Source organism: Rhea americana, unplaced genomic scaffold (genome assembly GCF_003343005.1).
Source record: "Rhea americana isolate MKP2758 unplaced genomic scaffold, rheAme1 scaffold_41, whole genome shotgun sequence".
In the NCBI taxonomy this organism is placed as follows: Eukaryota; Metazoa; Chordata; class Aves; order Rheiformes; family Rheidae; genus Rhea; species Rhea americana.
In genome coordinates this window covers 4,367,991-4,385,230 of record NW_028186546.1, presented here as the reverse complement: position 1 = coordinate 4,385,230, position 17,240 = coordinate 4,367,991, and the positions used below count along the sequence as shown (strand labels likewise).

General features: G+C 47.7%; 1 protein-coding gene across 1 annotated transcript; it reads right to left on the bottom strand.

Annotated features, from left to right (window-relative positions):
* Positions 1 to 15,179: 15,179 nt before the first annotated feature.
* FOXI3 (forkhead box I3) lies at positions 15,180 to 17,216 on the bottom strand. Its single transcript, XM_085314616.1, has 2 exons — positions 16,553 to 17,216; positions 15,180 to 15,834 (listed from the first exon to the last, which is right to left on the bottom strand). The coding sequence occupies exons 1-2, from the start codon at positions 17,214 to 17,216 to the stop codon at positions 15,245 to 15,247; spliced, it is 1,254 nt and encodes a 417-aa protein (XP_085170742.1). The 3' UTR covers positions 15,180 to 15,244.
* Between the last annotated feature and the right edge of the window lie 24 nt (positions 17,217 to 17,240).

The window sequence follows — 17,240 nt, the reverse complement described above, 5'->3', positions numbered from 1 at the left end:
TTCAGGAGGACTGAGTGAGCATGAGCTAGGGATTATTCATGTTTATGAGAGACATGACAGGACATTGGAGCAGGGGAACATGTGAGTATCCAGCTATCATGGTGCATGTTCAGGTTATGTACAGAGGAACAACTTCTCCTTGTGAATTGAGGGCATTTTGGATGCTGAGGGTAMCACAATGGCCCTTGAGCCCAGGGCCAAAGATAACCTATACATACTCCAGGCARGGCTACATCTAACATAAGGAGGACAAAGTCACCTTTGAGGTGACCTGCTGACAACAAGTGTCCAGGATAATCTCATATAAATACAGATATCATTTTGAGGTAGCAGTGGCTTCTCTGATGGATCATCCTCTCTTGTGGTTGCAGAAAGGTAGCTATTTTAGTGGAATGGGAACCAAAATAGGAGCCTCTACCACCATGGGTGATTATGGTCCGAGCCAGTAAGAGAGCTTTACAGTTTGGAGGGGTAATGCACCTGCAGAGAAGTGCACACAGGAGTATTTTAACACAAGCTCAGCACTGGTTTACTCAAAGACATTGGTGGTGCAGCCATTCTTCTTCTCCTGGATGTGGATGCCATGCAGRCCATGAGGTATCTCTTCCTCACTGCATCCAAGTGTGGGAACAAAYAGAACGTTTTGCAATGGCTCTTGTTCCTCTTCTCAGGGCAATGGTGTGATGGGACATGTGTCTTTTGAAAGGGAAAGACTCTCTTAAAAGCAGCCATGCAAACAGATAAACCAGGTAGATTAATATCCTGGCAACTCTTATAGCAGCTCGGTGTTATCAGAATTTCAAAGGGAAGACATTTGAAGCCAGTGAAAGGAAAAGTTTTTTCCCACACTAACACAGCTGGACTATCAGATTCAGCCTATCGGACATCACTCTTATCCAAAGCTTTGTGGATTTTAAAAGGAGATTGACTATTTTTATGTCCACAGGAGTATCGAAAATTAAAACAGGTTTGACAGGAAGGGAAGAAGACTGAAATCCTTCTTCTCACAAAGTACCAGACAGAAAGCAAGAACTAAATTTTGGGTCTGATCCCACCAATGCAATAACTACATTCCTAATCTATTTTACCAGCGGGGATCTCAAGGTGCTCTGAGTCTGACCTTTGGTTATTCCTCATCTCTATAACACTATTGTGAGATAGGGGGAAGCAGCAAACTACGCCAGGTCCCAGGTTCAAATCCTTGGGACCTTCAAGCACTGGCCAAGCTGCAGTGAGCTTCTCCTGGCACCAGCAGTGCTYTGAAGGAGCACTTGGGAATTTGCCTTTTTTAGAACAACTCCTCCAAAGAGGGTATTTACCCTGGAACATGCAGTCAACATGAAGCCTTGGGGTTGTCTGGAGTGTCTCCAGGTGAGTAGCAAGGCACTGAGAAAAAAGGCACCCACTTCTTGCTGCAACTGGCCAAAGATCAGGCTGTGTGCCTTTGGGTGGAATGATGTCCAAGCTCCACCTCTACACACTGTATTCTGGGGTGAATCTACTCTGGGTTCTGACAGGAAGCCATAGATTTGTGAAGCCATATGATCCATCTTTGACATCCAGGTTGCACAAGCAAAGGGAATGCCAGTCCTGCACCAATGCTCTTCAGCACGATCCGAGCTCAGGGTYTCAGGAAACAGGAGAGAGGTGCCATTCCACTTCCTCTTTTTCCCATCCAAGCTGCAGATGTTCAAGGTCTGCCTTAGTGCTCCACCTGCACTGGATTTTCAGCTGATCAAACCTTAGTCATGCATCTCCCCCTCTAGAAGTCCTGTCTGGGTTTTGGCTCAGCTACTGCAAGATATCCTTTCCCTCTGAGGCCAGTTACCCTCCAGCGTAAGAAYGGTATTCTCACTGGAGCTGGAAGAAATCGTGAGAGTTTGAGCCCATAAAAGGAAAAAAAATGGCCTGAAAATGCCACCTTAGAAACCAACTATTGAATGCATCACCTTACTTTTGCCTCCCCTCACTTATTTGGGTACACACACATACACACAACCCTGCTTGCTTACACTGAAGTAGCAAGGATTTTCCCTTTTAATGCAGGCAGCAAAAAGATTGTTCTTTTTGGTAGTCTGAAAATGGAGATACAGCAGTGCTGGAGCTGGAAAAGCACTTAGCAAGACAAACAGATCAATACTAATGAAGTACATTACTGAGGCTTTAGGAGACTTACTGATTTGCTGATGCAAGGACTTCTGCATACGCATCCCATGTGCATGCAGCGGATGTGGGGAAATGAAGGCAGTGCATTTTTCACGGCTACAGAGCCTGAGAAAGCTACTAGTAAGATATCACATCAAAATCTTGAGCAGCAGTTTGTCACCAACGTAATTTCAAGTGCCTTCATGATTAGGTCAGCTAACAGTAGTTATAGAAGCCACAGCTCCTCAAAAACCTTTAGCGTTGTCACTATAGGCCATGTTGTGAGGTGTTGRGAGTCTCTAATAAATGCAGATTTGAAAATAATCATTAACATTGGATATGGAGGGGCTGGGAGGCAACCTATGAAGTCACCTGGCATCACTGGTCTGTACTACTCATGGTTTCTGAAGCGCTGCCTGGTGCAGTTTGTCATGTCTCAAATAGAGAGRGAGCTCTGTGCCATTTTCGTCTCCTGGTAGCTCCTGCACTAAGCATTCTCCTACTACAGGGAACAGATGACAATGAATCTCCCTGGTGGGAGCTGAGATCCTGGTTCCTCTGCTGTCTAGCATGCAACTCCAYGGAGGAGACCTCCACTGTGCACCGTCCCAAGCTTCTCATCAAAGCTTGAAGTCACTGCAGGGACCAAACCCAGGTATGGTGGCTGCAGCTCCCACAGCTGTGCTCAGCTGGGGCTGGGTGAGCTCTCCATGCCTTGGGGACAGACATGACATTTCCCAGGTTGCATTCCTACRTTCCCTGCCATACCTACTGCTTGCAAAGTAAGCCTTCACAGGCAGTGGCTTTTGTTTCCCTGCTGTGCCACTTGATATGTATCTTCAGCATGAGCACATCACRTGGCAAGCACTCCAAGTGTTGATCCCTAATACAGAAATGTTCTCAGCCTGCCCTCCTCCAAGCTGCTCTCCTCCCTTGCCTTGAGGTATTGTCCAAAAGTCCTGTGAGTGACCTGACTTCAAGAGAACTTGAGCTTTCTGTGGTCTTCTCTGTGGCAAGGGAAAAGCACATGTGATACTTTTTCTGCCAGTCCTGGAGAAAGGTCTGGACAGACAAGGGTTGCTTCTTGGATAGTTCTCCACCAGGCACAGTGAGCAGCTACTGACCATAGACATCACCAGTTATGTCCTGGGCCTTGGGCACTGATGGTCTCTAGGCTGAAAACTCAGGACATAAAAATTAGTAGGTATTTTCCAGGCCCCCAGGTAGATGGCACAAAGCAGGTCTGAAGTGTTGCTGAGGAGAAGCACTGGACGCATGCATCCTTTCATGTTCTGATGTTCAAAATATTTTCAGGGGAAACTATTCAGTGTTTGCAACCCAAAACCTCTGCMGTGACACAAAGGAAGGACTTGTTTAAATCCCAGATTCAGTAAATGCATCAGATAGATCAGAAAAATAGACAATTCTGCTGTTTCCTTGCCGGTTCAGAGGTGCATGATCCCCATAGAGGAGTGCRGTGATCCATCTTTATCAGGTCCTAACACACACAAACTTCTCTATATCTCTTTCTATTTTACTTATTACACTGCATATTTCATTTGTATTTGTGAAGTCAAAAGGCTACAGACTAGGATGTTTGTAAGTGCCTAATTCTACCATCGTAGGAATAAAGTCRGAACAATACAGGCAGTTCTAAGATATTTCTCTGAAGGAGAGACAAGTAAAATCTTGGCCCTAGTGAAGTTTTATCATGAGCTGGAGCCAGAACATACTTTGAGAAATGAATTGCACAAACCATCTGAAAGCAGCATCATCACATTCACCCTTATTTTGGAGGAGGCTACAGATTTTGTACCCTACAGGGATGGCAGCCTGCTTGAGGCCTGATCCAGCCAGTTCTACTTACAATGAGTATTATCTTATTCTGCAAACCTGCCTGTTTATTCCCGCAGGAGTGCTGATAGAGTAGGATGCTCTTTAAGATGAGTATGTGCGTGGGGTGGGGGGATCAGCCCATGGTAGAAGAGATTTAATGCGAAATAAGATCAAACATCACTGCCACACCTCTACCTCCAGCAGTTTCAACCCACACAGGAAAGGGGAACGTGCAAATGTGCAGAGTGCTACTACTCATGCAACTTCTAGAAGTATGTAGAGAGAAAGGAGAAGAGAAGGCAATGACATATAATCACTTTCTGGAGAGGAGAGCAGAGGAGAGGAGAGGAGAGGAGAGGAGGGGGGAGGGGAAAGGGAAGGGGAAGGAAAATTTCTCAGCAGTGCACTGATGTCTGGAGTTGAAAAATTATATTTGGCTCACCCATGGACCTAATTGGATTTACTGCCTGAGTGCAGGAAAACTTGAAAAGATTGTGGAAAGAGAAAAGAATTTGAGATTAACACATAAAGTACATTTCAGTACAGGTGGTGGGACAATTAGAAATGTAGTTAAGCTTTGGAAAATCTTTGTAAACCTGGAAGGGATTTAAGTCTGAATGCAAACTGGTGTAATCCATCATCACCAGCACAATGTACCCAGCTCTGATTTTTCTAGACCAGCCAGGAGTTGGAAACATTATGTGAAAGGATGGATTTGGGGCTATTCCTCCCCTTCTCTGAAACCATTGAAGGTGGGGGGGGGACACAGAGGACTGTGTGCCCCTACTAAGGAGAAACCCCTGGAGAAGATGAAGGGAGATTTTCCCTCTGCCTCCTGCTGAGCCATGGGCAGCCATAGGCAGGTTTCATCCAGCCGCCAGTCAGCCACTTTCCCATGGTGTCCACCATCATCCGGAGTCCTGCCGACTCTGYCTCACTACCTAGGGCAAGGGGAAGTTGTCGCTGTTAGGGACATCATTAGACTAGAAGTACCAGAACTTAGRCTGATCCTGGCATATTGACCAGGACTCTTTGTATGTGGTAACACTGGTATGAGATCACTCCTACAGTCTGTGTGTTCCTCCCAGACATGGGGCATTGCTTTTGCTYTCAGTTGCCCTACTGTAATCATGACTCATGATAACGGACTCCAAGGAGCAATGCTGGTGTAAAGCCCTTTTCAGTCAGAAAATAAACCCGTTTGTATCCTTCCAGTGAAACACAGCTGCAACAACTCAATGCTTAAGAAAGACTTTTGTAGGCTGTTTCTCTTCCCTTGCTTGAGCAGCTTTTAACAATCAGACCTATTGAATAATATTTCCTGGTGTCAGTCAGTCAACCTGGACCCAGCATGGCTCCCTGTGCTGCTTTCAGAGTAAATGAAATTGTAGGTACTATGAATAGCTAGATGAATCTAGGGTGATTTACATCAGCAGAAGGACTTGGCCTCATTCCTTCCACAATTAAAGAAACACAGTGGTTTTCCCCATGTGTTATAGTGAAAGAAAAACAGACTTYTTCCGTGAGCAGTAAAATGAATGAACATTTCATGTTTGACACTGAATGTCTGATGAAATGAATGAATGTTTCTTACGGATTTGCCCTACCTGCCCTCAACTTGACCAGGGCCAAGTTTCCTCCATGTCTCCCAGCTCTCTGTCTAGGCAAGCAGCAAGGGTTAGCTTGAAGCTATATGGTGACTGGCGAGCAGGCCAGCGCTGCTGAAATACAGCTGTGTTTCCCTGGTGGAGGCACTAATTTGGGCCTCCGACCTCTAGGAATTTGCTGGTTTTCATGACATTTATGGCACTGCAGGGAGGCAAATCATCTGACCAAAATAGATCTGCCCCCTTCTGTTATCGATAGAGATCTAGGAAATGGTTCATCTCATCTCATCTTGAAGGACACCCCCAAAAATAAATCAGATGCATTGCACCTTGAAAGTACTGATTTCTCCACTTCAGCTCTAAAGGGAGCAAAGGTGATTAGCTCAGGTGTAGATGACTGCACTGGAAACACTTGAAGTTGATGAAGCTGACCCCACACTTATAAAGGTTGAGGAGTTTTGGTGAGAGTCTGTCAGCCAGACACGTAGGCGGGCAGAGAGGGCAGGATGCAGCTCGCAGGTGACACACCGAACTGTACGTGTTGGCAGGAAGGTATCTATGAAGGAGCAAGGTGTCCAGTTCCAGTAGCAAGCAGGGGAAATATGTTCTGTACAGTCAGAGGAGTCTAGAGAGTGAGTCATAGGCAAAATGTCTGATGGGAAGTGAACTGGGGCAAGCCCTCTGCTGTAAATCAACGTGATTTCCTTGGCTTATTGAATCAACAGCCAAGGATCTGCTCTTGGTAGCTTGGCCAGACAGGAGCCACTTTCCTGGTCAATTCAGAGCTCCTTCCTCCTCCTGCTTYCAGCATCCTTCTTGCAGCAGCACCAAACATGACTTTCTGCTAGTGATGCCTGCTGCAAGGGGGGAAAACGGCTTTCCTGCGTCCGAAGCATTTCATCAAACTCTGGAGGTCAGGGGCTCATCTGTCCAACAGGAATTAGGAGAAAGAGCTCCCCTCATCAAGAACACAGAGAACAGAGGTGTTCAGAGTGTTGCAGCAGCTCAGCAGAAGTGCACAAGTGCAAGTAGCACATGCTATGCTGAGAACAAGGCTGCTGCTTGGAAAGAGCTCAAACTGGGTAGAATCAGATCGGTATCATTCCTGGATGCAAACATGGTTGCACTGGGGTATAGAAGGGACCTGAACTGCTGTAATTAGATTATCAGATCTCCAGAGAAGGATTCAGCTCATAACACATTTTAACTCCTTTCTCTGAGAGCGTGGCGTGCAGACTAAACATTGCTACTGTAAAACCTGAACAGATTGTAATGCATGGAAAGGGGATTGCATAGCTCTGTTCATCGGGCAGATGCTACAACTCCCAGCTGCTGGTGTTATTTCTGGCAGGTTTAGCACATTTCCAGTTGTCCTGTTGTTAATCCTCCCATAAGAACAGTGCTTACACAATGTGAAAATCTCTCGGAAGAGAATCAGTCCCTGACTGTCTGGGTAACTCTTGGGGTTTGGAGGGAGGAAGATTAAAAGCATCTGGCTTCCTTAGGCAGGATCCCCCCAGCAGTGCCCATGCTCCCACATAAAGCAGCTATAAATAAGGTTTAGGCAAGAGATATCCTGGTCCATCATGACCTCCTGTAACAGCGCCAAGGAAAAATCATTTCAGAGCAACTCCAGCATGTTTCAGGCTATCTCAGGAGGGAAAGGGCAGTCTTGTAATGGAATCTTTTGGAAATAGAAATTTGATGCCTAACTCTGCTATGGCACTGTGTTTCCTTTAGAGAATCACTTTGCCATGATATGCCTTTATCTCTGGCTGTTAAATGGGACCAGTAACACTTCTTTTGTCTTACTTGTCTCTTTGGATGGTTGCCTTTCCGAGGTAGGGAATGATGTTTCACATTGTGGTAAAGTTGCTTTTTGGAAAGAAACAGCATTCAGAGTTATGATAAATTTCCTTAACATTCATGACGTGTTCATTGCTCCAGTTTTCCCTCCTGAGACAGAGAAAATAAATGCACTCTCTTGTTCAGTTATTATAAATATACTCCCTGATTCTTTCAGGGGCTCTCTGATTTCTCATCAGCTCACTTCCCTGCCATGCTGCAAAGGATAGACTGCAAATGTTGGACAGTTGCTTTTTTTCCCCCAACTAAAGTTTTAAAGAGCATGTATTACAGCTTTTATTACCTTTTGACAACATCCTTAAATTTGGAGAATTACTTGACCTGAAATATTAAAATATCTGATTATTGGACCGGATTTGAAGAAACGTGAGAACCAAAGAAGGTGCTTATCTTATTTTTATGCTGTTTTCTAAAATTTTCTTTGGTGGCTCCACAGAATCAGGATGCTAGAAGAGACAGGCAGTCAGTCTGGGCCTGTGTAAAATCAACAGTCCTATTTTAACATCGACTCTGCAGCAGTTGCGATGCCTCGGAGGGAGAGAAGGCATCCCCTAGCCCAGAGGATGCCCAAATCCACATCGTGGTGCAGCTCTGGTGCTGATGCAGAGCGAAGAGTAGCAACAGTCCCAGCCTCAGACACGTTTGGTCAACTTTCTGCCATCAAGACTTCCATGGTTTTGATGCTACTAATCAAATAACAATATATGCTCACAGTTTCCAAACTATTGCCCCAGTTGTTGGTTACAGCTTATGGTGCAGGCTGCTGTGGAGCTGCTGCGTGTGAGAGATGGCTCTTCCTCATGTGCCCTTGAGAACTGTGGGGCACCACAGAGCTCACCTCCACAGCCAAGCTGCCCTTTGCAAACGTTATCTGCAAGAAATGTACAGCAATCTGGACATGCCAGAGACAACAAAATATCCCTGCAAAGCCAGAAGTCTTATATTTTGTGAGCAGTCCTCACACCAGGAAAGAGAGAACACGTGATACATAAATCATGTTGCACCTCTGGAAGGTGCCTACACTGCTGAGGGCAATGTATGAACGGGAATAAAATAAGTGGAATAAAATAGTTTATCAAGCTTTCCTGTCCCACATCAGAGAAATTCCATGCTGAAACAGCTCTCCCTGGAGCTGAATGAACCAAAGCAAGGCTGGGATGGTGCTGTGTGGGAGAAGGAAGCACTATGAACCAGGTTCCTTCTCCTTTATCTCTCCCATGACCAAGGAAACTTGCCTATGGATTAGGCCTGTGTCTTGCTTTGAAAATTGTTTGGACTTCTTAGTCCCCGATAGCCTCAGTACTGTTTGTAAGATCACACACAACAGATGCTCTGCAGAAATGCTTGTATTCCTGCCCTGGGAGAAGTCTACAACTTGGCCTGAGTTAGCTTTCTAACTCATTTCATTGAATGGAAAGATTTTGGCACCTCCAGAGAGCAACTCAATTGCCCTCATTTAGTCAGCTTTTTTAGAGATGAGAACTGCTGTCCTCAAACTGAGTATCTTCAATGCTTATTTGAATCAATAGCAATGGACAGAGCTCTGCATCTGCTTGTATTAAGAAGGAAACTTGAAATGCTGCTTTCCGCTACATTGTTACAGATGTAGGAACATAAAATGGCTCTGCTGGATCAGACAAACTGTTGAAGCCACTGATCTGACCCAAACAGTGTCAAAAGATGGTTGCCTCATTAAGGCTGTAACTGTAGAGCAGTACTTCCCCAAAATACGTTTCCACATTCCAAAAAATTGCAGTTCAGGGACTTTTCATCTAAAGATGGGGCCTTTGTATTTCCTAAGCTCTGCTGGATTTCCTTTCTATGGACTTTTCCTGCCTCCCCATCAGCTTTCAGCATCCTAGAGCAAGGAGCTGCACTATGTCCCTATACTTCTTGTGAAAAGCCACCGCCACCTGTTGTCTGCTTTGAATCTGTTGCCTGGCAGCTTTGTTAGATGTCCCTTCCTTACTGCCCTGGGAGAAAGAGTGAGTCAGCGGGTCCACCACAACTGCCACATGAGAAAATGAAAATATGCTTTGGCTCAATTTGAAAATCATGCCTGAGGAGGGCTCAGCCTGCTTCTGCTACGTGTTAGCTTTGACACCTCTGCATTTCTGGAGTTGATGCTCTARTATTGACTGTTTAAAGATCCTTTCAATGACAGTGCTTACAAAAGCAGCAATACACACTAATCGTGGTAGTCCAAAAGTCGCAGGGCAAGGTGTGAGTTCTGCCACCTTTTGAACTGGCCTAGGAGAGAAATGGCACAGTTCAGCACCACTATTTACTTTAATTAGATATAAAATCAGCACCACTTGAAGGGTCCAAGGGCAAATTAACCATCGGTCCTGACCTGATTTGTCACTGTTTGTTGCTAGCACGGACCGGCTGCACGGCAAGAGATTTGCTTTGTCAATAAATCCTGGACACAATGGACTGCTGGAAAGGGAAAATGATCTGAGGAGCCCGCGTGGATGAGGGAGACGGCTTCTGCTCTCCCAGAGCAGCCAATTGCCCCCATCAGGCCCATGGTGTTTAATTCACAAATATGCAGTCTTTCTTTTTCTATGTGTCCTGGGGCAGTCTTGTAGGCACTACCTGAAGAATGATAGAGCCTGGCTGATTATGGGTCTGCTCCAAAGCCCTCTGAAGTCAGTGGGAGTCTTTCTCCTGACTTCACCGTTTGGGGGAGGCCTTGGATGAATATCCCTCAGGTTAGACAGTTTAATCATCCATTCAGGAATACACAAAGCAGATCACATACAGTTTTAGCCTGCATTGTATGGTGTTATGAAATGAGAAGATTATTTGATATGATTCAGAGATAGTTCAGGTATAAGGTAAAAAAACACAACACCTTTGATGTTTTACATTACACTTCAGTTATTCCTTGAGGGGCATATTCTCGTCACCTTACCCAGGTGAATATTGAGCTTGGTAATTGGTCAAAAACATTCCATCAACCTTCTTTTTAACAGCAAACATTTGGGAAAGGGGAGTTCAGCTTGATGGAGGTTCCTGCCAAAAAGAAGGAAAAAAATAAAGATAAATCCGTTGGTTTTCTTCTTTCAACAGAGAAAATAATTGACAACAAATAATTGAGGACAAAAATCTATTTCAGTGGGATTTTCTAACAGGACAATGAAGATAGGCTTATGTGTGTTTTGTTTTGTTTTGTTTTTTGCCAAAGCCTATGGAGAAACGACAATTTCACAACAATTGTAGTCTCCATCTGGCAAAGTTATTTCTAGCTGATGCATCAGCCATCCATTTTACCATGGATGTTTGATTCTCACCTTGGGTCAAGCTACAAAATGAAGTTTTGTCCCTTCTATTTTCCGATATAGCAGAATCAAACCAAYGGGACTGACTCCCATGAATGAGCAAGGCAGGATTTAGGTCTGTCTTATCTGAAGTCAGATAAAATCTACAGGGCTGTTGGGGYTTTACTTGGAGAAGTTTGATGAAGATTTTCTCTTGCTAGAAACATAGGGAGGGCMAGGTCAAGATATCAGTAGAGCAGTTTCTTTGACTAGATCTGCTGCTGCCCCTTTTGCTCTGTTCCTCAAGATTATGGGGAAAAAAAGACACCCCTAATGAACATAACAAAGGTAATAAAATCTTCTGCATAGGCACAATGTTTTGTGACTGACTTGCATGAACTTTGTGAGTGATGGAGTAAATCAAAAGCCTCCTTCTTCATAGGAGATGTAAATCCCAGTCCATGGTCAGCAGCAGTAATTGAAATGCTATTTCCAAGGGAATTGGCGGGTGGTGAAACCCAGCATGGAGTTCTGTTTTGTGACTCTTGAATCCTCTCCCATTACCCACAGAACAGCTCCTGATAGAGGAGGTTGAGGGGTTAACTTTACTGGCACARGAGTTTCCTTTGTTGATATGAGCTGGGTCTCCTCTAGGGGACTGGGCTGATCCAACTGTACTGACAAAACCTTTGTAATGTGGAGCTGCTCAAGTGCAGACCTGCAGTGGGTGCCTGCCTCCGCCTTTGCGGGCATGTTGATAAGACCAGCACCAAGCAAAGTTAAACGTCCCTGTGCTGGAGAGATGCCACATGTAGAAGTCAGTAAGCATCTGTGTTACTGATCCAATATCTCTCGAAACACAGGTGGACTGTACTGCTTTTCAAGTTGAGACTGCCTTTTTTGGGGTAGTCGTATGTGCAGTGCTCAGCTGAAAGAGCCTGGTGGGGATTCTCAGAGGGGACAAACCAGTGTGAGATGCAGAGGTACCAGTATCTTGTACTTGCAGTCCTGAGTGTGACCATGAGTTCACAGTAAGTGCAGCTGTGCTGCATCAGTCTTGCCTGGCTCCTCTGGCAGTAATCAGCAGCAGATGCTTAGGCAGAGTGGGGACACCACGCAAAGATGAGCCTTCCTGTGACTTAGTTTAACATCCAGCAGTTAGGGATTTGAGGGCTTCCAGCTACTCCCAGAGAGGTCACTGCTCCCTCAAAGCAAGGAGTCATTTTAGGAGGTGATTCCTACAGCTCCCAGAGCAGAGGACAGAGCCTGAAGTCTGAGCCTTTCTCCAAGAGACAGACCTTTCGGCGATGACTTCCCTGGGAGTAGGCTCTGCCCTCAGGTGCTGGAGTAAACCCCCACTATGGCCTGAGCCAGGCTGGGAAAAGGCTCATTGTCATGGAGAATCGCCTGGCCCATGCATGGCCTTGGCATTTAGAGGGGAGTGGGGGCTCTCAGGGTGGGACCAGCACACTAATTGCCTTTGTTTTCCCCTTCCCTCGGTGGGGGAATCACAGTAAAGCCAGAAAGCCCATGACAATAGCCCTGCTGCTTTTAAGTGTCTTTCATTAAACTCAGTCCTCTTGCCTTCCCTCTCCCAGGACTTGGGCGTTGCTAAAAGAAGAGCCTATTTTAATGACAAAAGGAAACCTAAAAGGCCRCCATTAACTCATTCACTTGGCTCCTTTCTGCAGACTAGGTGTCTATTTGCTGAATGCTACTATCAAGTGTCCCTTGAGCAGGTTGCTTTAGCATGAACACACCAGCCTTTGGAGTGATGTGTCCACCACGGGGGCCAAAGCCCCTGACTCCAGCTGAGGACTCCTACTCACTTTCCCTGGAGGGAGTAGGATTTGGTGTTAAAGGCAGGCCAGGTCTCCCTAGAGCCCAACAACCCCCCAAGAGAGGGGCTGGAGTGCCATGGAGGGCAAATCTTTCCTGGACTCTGCTCTGCCAGGTTCTGGCTATGCTACGATCATTCTGGCAGGAGAAGCTCCAGTGAGCCATGGGATATTTGCTGAGAACAGACTAGCAGAGGGAGTCCACATGGCACTATTGGCAACTAAAGTTTAGTACTGATTCAGGGTCTTCAGGAGCAAACACTCATGGGTACTGTCTGCAAAAACATATAGCTGATGGAAGCAGCAGAACATAAATCCTGAAACAATCTTCTAGGTGGAATATGTGATGAAAACACAAAAGCCTCCCACTGCGGCCCCACTACTTGCTGAGGTTTGACAACAGATAGGTGGAGCAGGCAATGGGTTTTACAGTCAATTTAGAAATGCAAGGAAGCAGYTTCTTGCTTACTTCTCCAAAGGGCTGTTTGAAATCTTTTTAAGGCAATGGGAATCTCTCCACTGCCGTTAGATCAAATTCAGCAGTTCAAAACCCAAATAAAACAAGCTATTCAGCTTGTGTGATTGAGCCCAAGCAGGACAAGACTAAAGTCTTGCTTTAGTCTTTTTTGCTTCTGGCAATTTCTCCTCTCTCTCCCATTGCCACTAGCACTGCATCACCTGCAACGCAGTCAGACATGGGTAAACGACCCCAAAAGCCAGGTAACATACATCTGAGCTGGGAAGGGATGTGCAAGACAGGGATTAGGCAGCTGCTGCTCACAGAGTTGCCACTTGTCCACAAATGGCAGGTGGCCAGTGCTAGGGAAAGTACTTGGTCCTGATCCCAAGCACCTGGAAGTCATCTGACACTTCATCATACACTTCATTATATTTTGGATCAGGCCAGTGGTTTGTCTTGCATCACCACCATATACGTTTTGCAGGTAGCCAGTGAAGTGCTGAAACGCACTGCCAACAATATCATTTTCTGAAGAGCCTGTAGGGATGGCCTTAACATTAAGTCAGATGCATATACGTTAAAACAGCTGCACTTTCATGCTTATCACCATTATTAATGTTACATTCCTCTAGAAGACATTTGTATTTATGCTATACAGCTAAACSTGGAACCCAGCGGAACAGCTTATGCAAACTACAAGAAGTGGGAATTTATTGTTTTGCATAATGCCTGCTATAGGATGGAGTCTCCTTTCACAATAGCATGAATCAGAAAGGATTCGCAGGAGTGTCTGTTTATGGCAGCCGGCTCATCACAGCCCCGCTAGGCTCATCACAGCCCCGCTAGATGTGGTCCGAATCGGCCTGAATTTTAAGCAAGCGCAATCATAGTCAAAAAACTGATTTGCAAAACAGATCAGGCCAACGCAGTCAAAACATTCCTGCTAGCTAGCACCAAGCTGGAACCAGCTCTGTTTTACTTTTTCATGCTTTTATTATTTCTACTAAACCAGGCCGAAAAAGGACAGTTGTAATTCAGACCATTAGCAAAAACAAACAAATGCAAAAGCCCACGGTGCCCACTCTGCACACTGAGATCACAAAAGGTTGCAAATCAGCTCATATGCCTTCCTTCTGGGCTGAGAGCAGGTTTTTTCTTTCTTACTGCACAGATGAAATTGCTCATAAAACTTTGCACCTTTTATCCCAAACCACGTGAAAGCAAAATCTGTCTCCCACAGAGTTTAAAAATGCCTGAAACCTACTGAGGAACAAGCAGGCAAAAATCTTAACAATTYTTAACATTTTATTCCCAACGGTTGCTGTTCAGCCTGAAGAGTTTCATTAATATACTAACAAACAAAAACAAATAAACAATACCAACAAAAAAGAAGGGGAAACAAAGTAAAATAAACTTTACCAAAGTTTAAACACATTATAAATAAGTACAGTTCCAGAGCATAATTTACAAATATAAAACCACATAGAAACATATTTACAGAAGAGTTACATTACATACAAATATGTATAAAAATACCCTGGTGTTTATTCTCTTGCTAAAGCTGCATGGCTAGAGTGTTATCTTTGGTACTAAGCTCAGGGGGAAAAAAAGATTGTTTTACAAAACATGGCCCTGGTTGCACAATATACCATACACAGGAAGACCACAGTAACCCTCCATGGGCTTCAAGGAGGTTTTGGATGGGTATTTACCCAGAGTATCTACCCATGCATTGCGTATTKCAAGATCAGGGCAGAAAGCAAGGACTTAGAGGCAACTGTTGGCAAAATAATTTTTTAATACATTGTACAAGGCACTTCATAAGAAATCTCTTCATTTTTTTTCCTCTCTCTCTTTTAAGACTCACTGGATGTCTAAACTTGGTTCTCGCTGATGCCACTTTATGGTTATATTTTTAAAACTTCTTAGTCTACATTCAGGATTAAAAACCTTTGACATCACTAATTCAGTTCACTTTCATCTGCAGAATTTAGATGGCAGACCATCTAAAATTTTCCAGGACAGGGAAAGGACTTTGCATCTGCCTTCTGCTGGTGCTTATGGGGCATTTTCATTTTTTAAAAGGTGARAAGATCTATCTTCCTGGAAGAACTCCTAGGAAGTGTCCACATTGAAATGTTTGCAAAAGCACATGGTCCTCCGTGCTGCCAAATATGCCTGCATCTCCCGTTCCCTTTGCAGCACTTGCTGGCCGACTGCCCTAGCATCCTACACCTCYGTTCCATCTCGGGTGTAGATGAGGCTGTTAACTGTGAAGTTGTAATAGTGGTTGTACTGGGCTCCCTGGCTGCTGCTGCTGGGGTGGAAGGAGCTGTAGTAGGCAGGGGAAGGTCCTGCAACTCGCTGCAGCTGGTCTGGCAAAGGCACCTCCTGAGAAGAGCTGCTGGAAGGGGTGAAAGTGCCACTGCTCAGCTGTCCAGCAGAGAAGTTCCTGTGATGCAGGTCACTGCCAAGACCCCCTGCCAGCCGACTGCCTCCACTAGTCAGGGAGCTCATGCCACTGAAGAAGGTGCTGAGGCAGCTAGGGGTGGATGAAATGATGCYGGAGGGAGAGGAGGTTTTTGGATGGTCCCTGGCAGAAGGTGATGGGTCCAGCTCTGGCGGCGGGCTGGTTCCGCACGGTTTCCCCACGGCTGGGATGGGTCGCTCTTCCTCAGCCTTCAGGCCCCCGAGAGTGGAGGACACAGATGCGGAAGCGGGTGCGTTGGGCTCCGAGCGCCGCTTGCGTTTGCGCCGGAAGTTCCCATTGTCAAACATCTTCTCACAGTTGGGGTCTAAGGTCCAGTAGTTTCCCTTCCCTGGCAGAAAACAGGAGAAAGGAGAGAGAAAGTCAACTTCTGCGATAGTGAACCCAAATGCAGACAAGATAAGCAATATCCCTCCCTTTTCCCAAGCTTGTCGCCTCTCTGAGTGCACCTTGACTCGGGTCGGGGCAGCACCCTCCCAAACACGTTTCTCCTCAGTCTGCCCTCCAGTAGAGGAATCCAAAGCCTGGTTCCAGCACACCACCAGCCCCCGTGTCCTGGTGGAGMCGAGGCCATGCGGAGGAGGAGATCTTCCCCACCGCAGAGCCGAAACCTCCCGGGGAGGCACCTCGACCTCGGACCCGCCTGCTGGGGCTCCCCTCGCTCTGCCGGCGTCGCAGCAAGCGGGGGGCCCCCGCCGACGGCAAGGCGGGCCCGCGGCGGGCAGGGCTCTCCACGAGCGGCGTGCGGGGAGCGGACGACGCGGCAGCGGGACCAAGAGCCGCCCAGCGCCCGTGACTGCCGTCGAGGGGACAGCGGTGGCGCCGGCTGCCCCTACACACAGCGCCGCCGCGCCTGGGGGGCAACGACCCCCCCCTGTACACCCCCTCACGCACACTGGAGACCCCAGGCCGCCGCGTCCCCTCCCCTCCCCTCCGCCCACCGCGGCTCCCCGCGCTCCCCTCAGGGGCGGCGGCGCCCGCGCGCCCACCGCGGCTCCCCGCGCTCCCCTCAGGGGCGGCGGCGCCCGCGCGCCTCGCGGCTCCCTCACCGGGGTCGTCCTCGTCGCGGGGCACCTTCCTGAAGCAGTCGTTGAGGCTGAGGTTGTGGCGGATGCTGTTCTGCCAGCCGGCCTTGCTGCGCTGGTAGAAGGGGAAGTTGTCGGCCACGTAGCGGTAGATCTGGCTGAGGGTGAGCCTGCCGTCGGGGGCGCTCTGGATGGCCATGGCGATGAGCGCCGAGTAGGAGTAGGGCGGCCGCACCAGCTTCAGCAGCTCCTCCTGGCTCGCCAGGCTGAGCCAGCTCAGCTCCGCGCCGCCCGCCGACGGCGAGCCGGGCGCCGGCGGCGACCCCACCAGCTGCCCGCCCCGCGGGCAGCCGTACGAGGCCGGCGGCAGGAAGGGCGCCGCGGCGGCGGCGGCGGCGGGCGGGCCCTGCAGGTAGGGCGAGGGGCTGTTCATGCCCCACAGGTAGCCGGCGTTGGCGGCCGCCCCGTAGTCGCTCAGCGCGTAGCCGCCCGCCCGCTGCCCCGAGGAGGCGGCGGCGGCGGCGGCGCCGGGCGGGTGGAGGCTGGGCTGGGGGTAGAGGCTGAAGTTCTCGCTGCAGTAAACCGCCATGTCGGGGGCCTCCTGGGCGCTGCGCGGCTGCGGCGGCACCGGCGCGGCCGCCGGCGCCGAGGCTCTGGGCTGCGCCTGCTGCAACTCACCGGCGCTCATAATCCCCGGCCGCGCAGGGCCGCC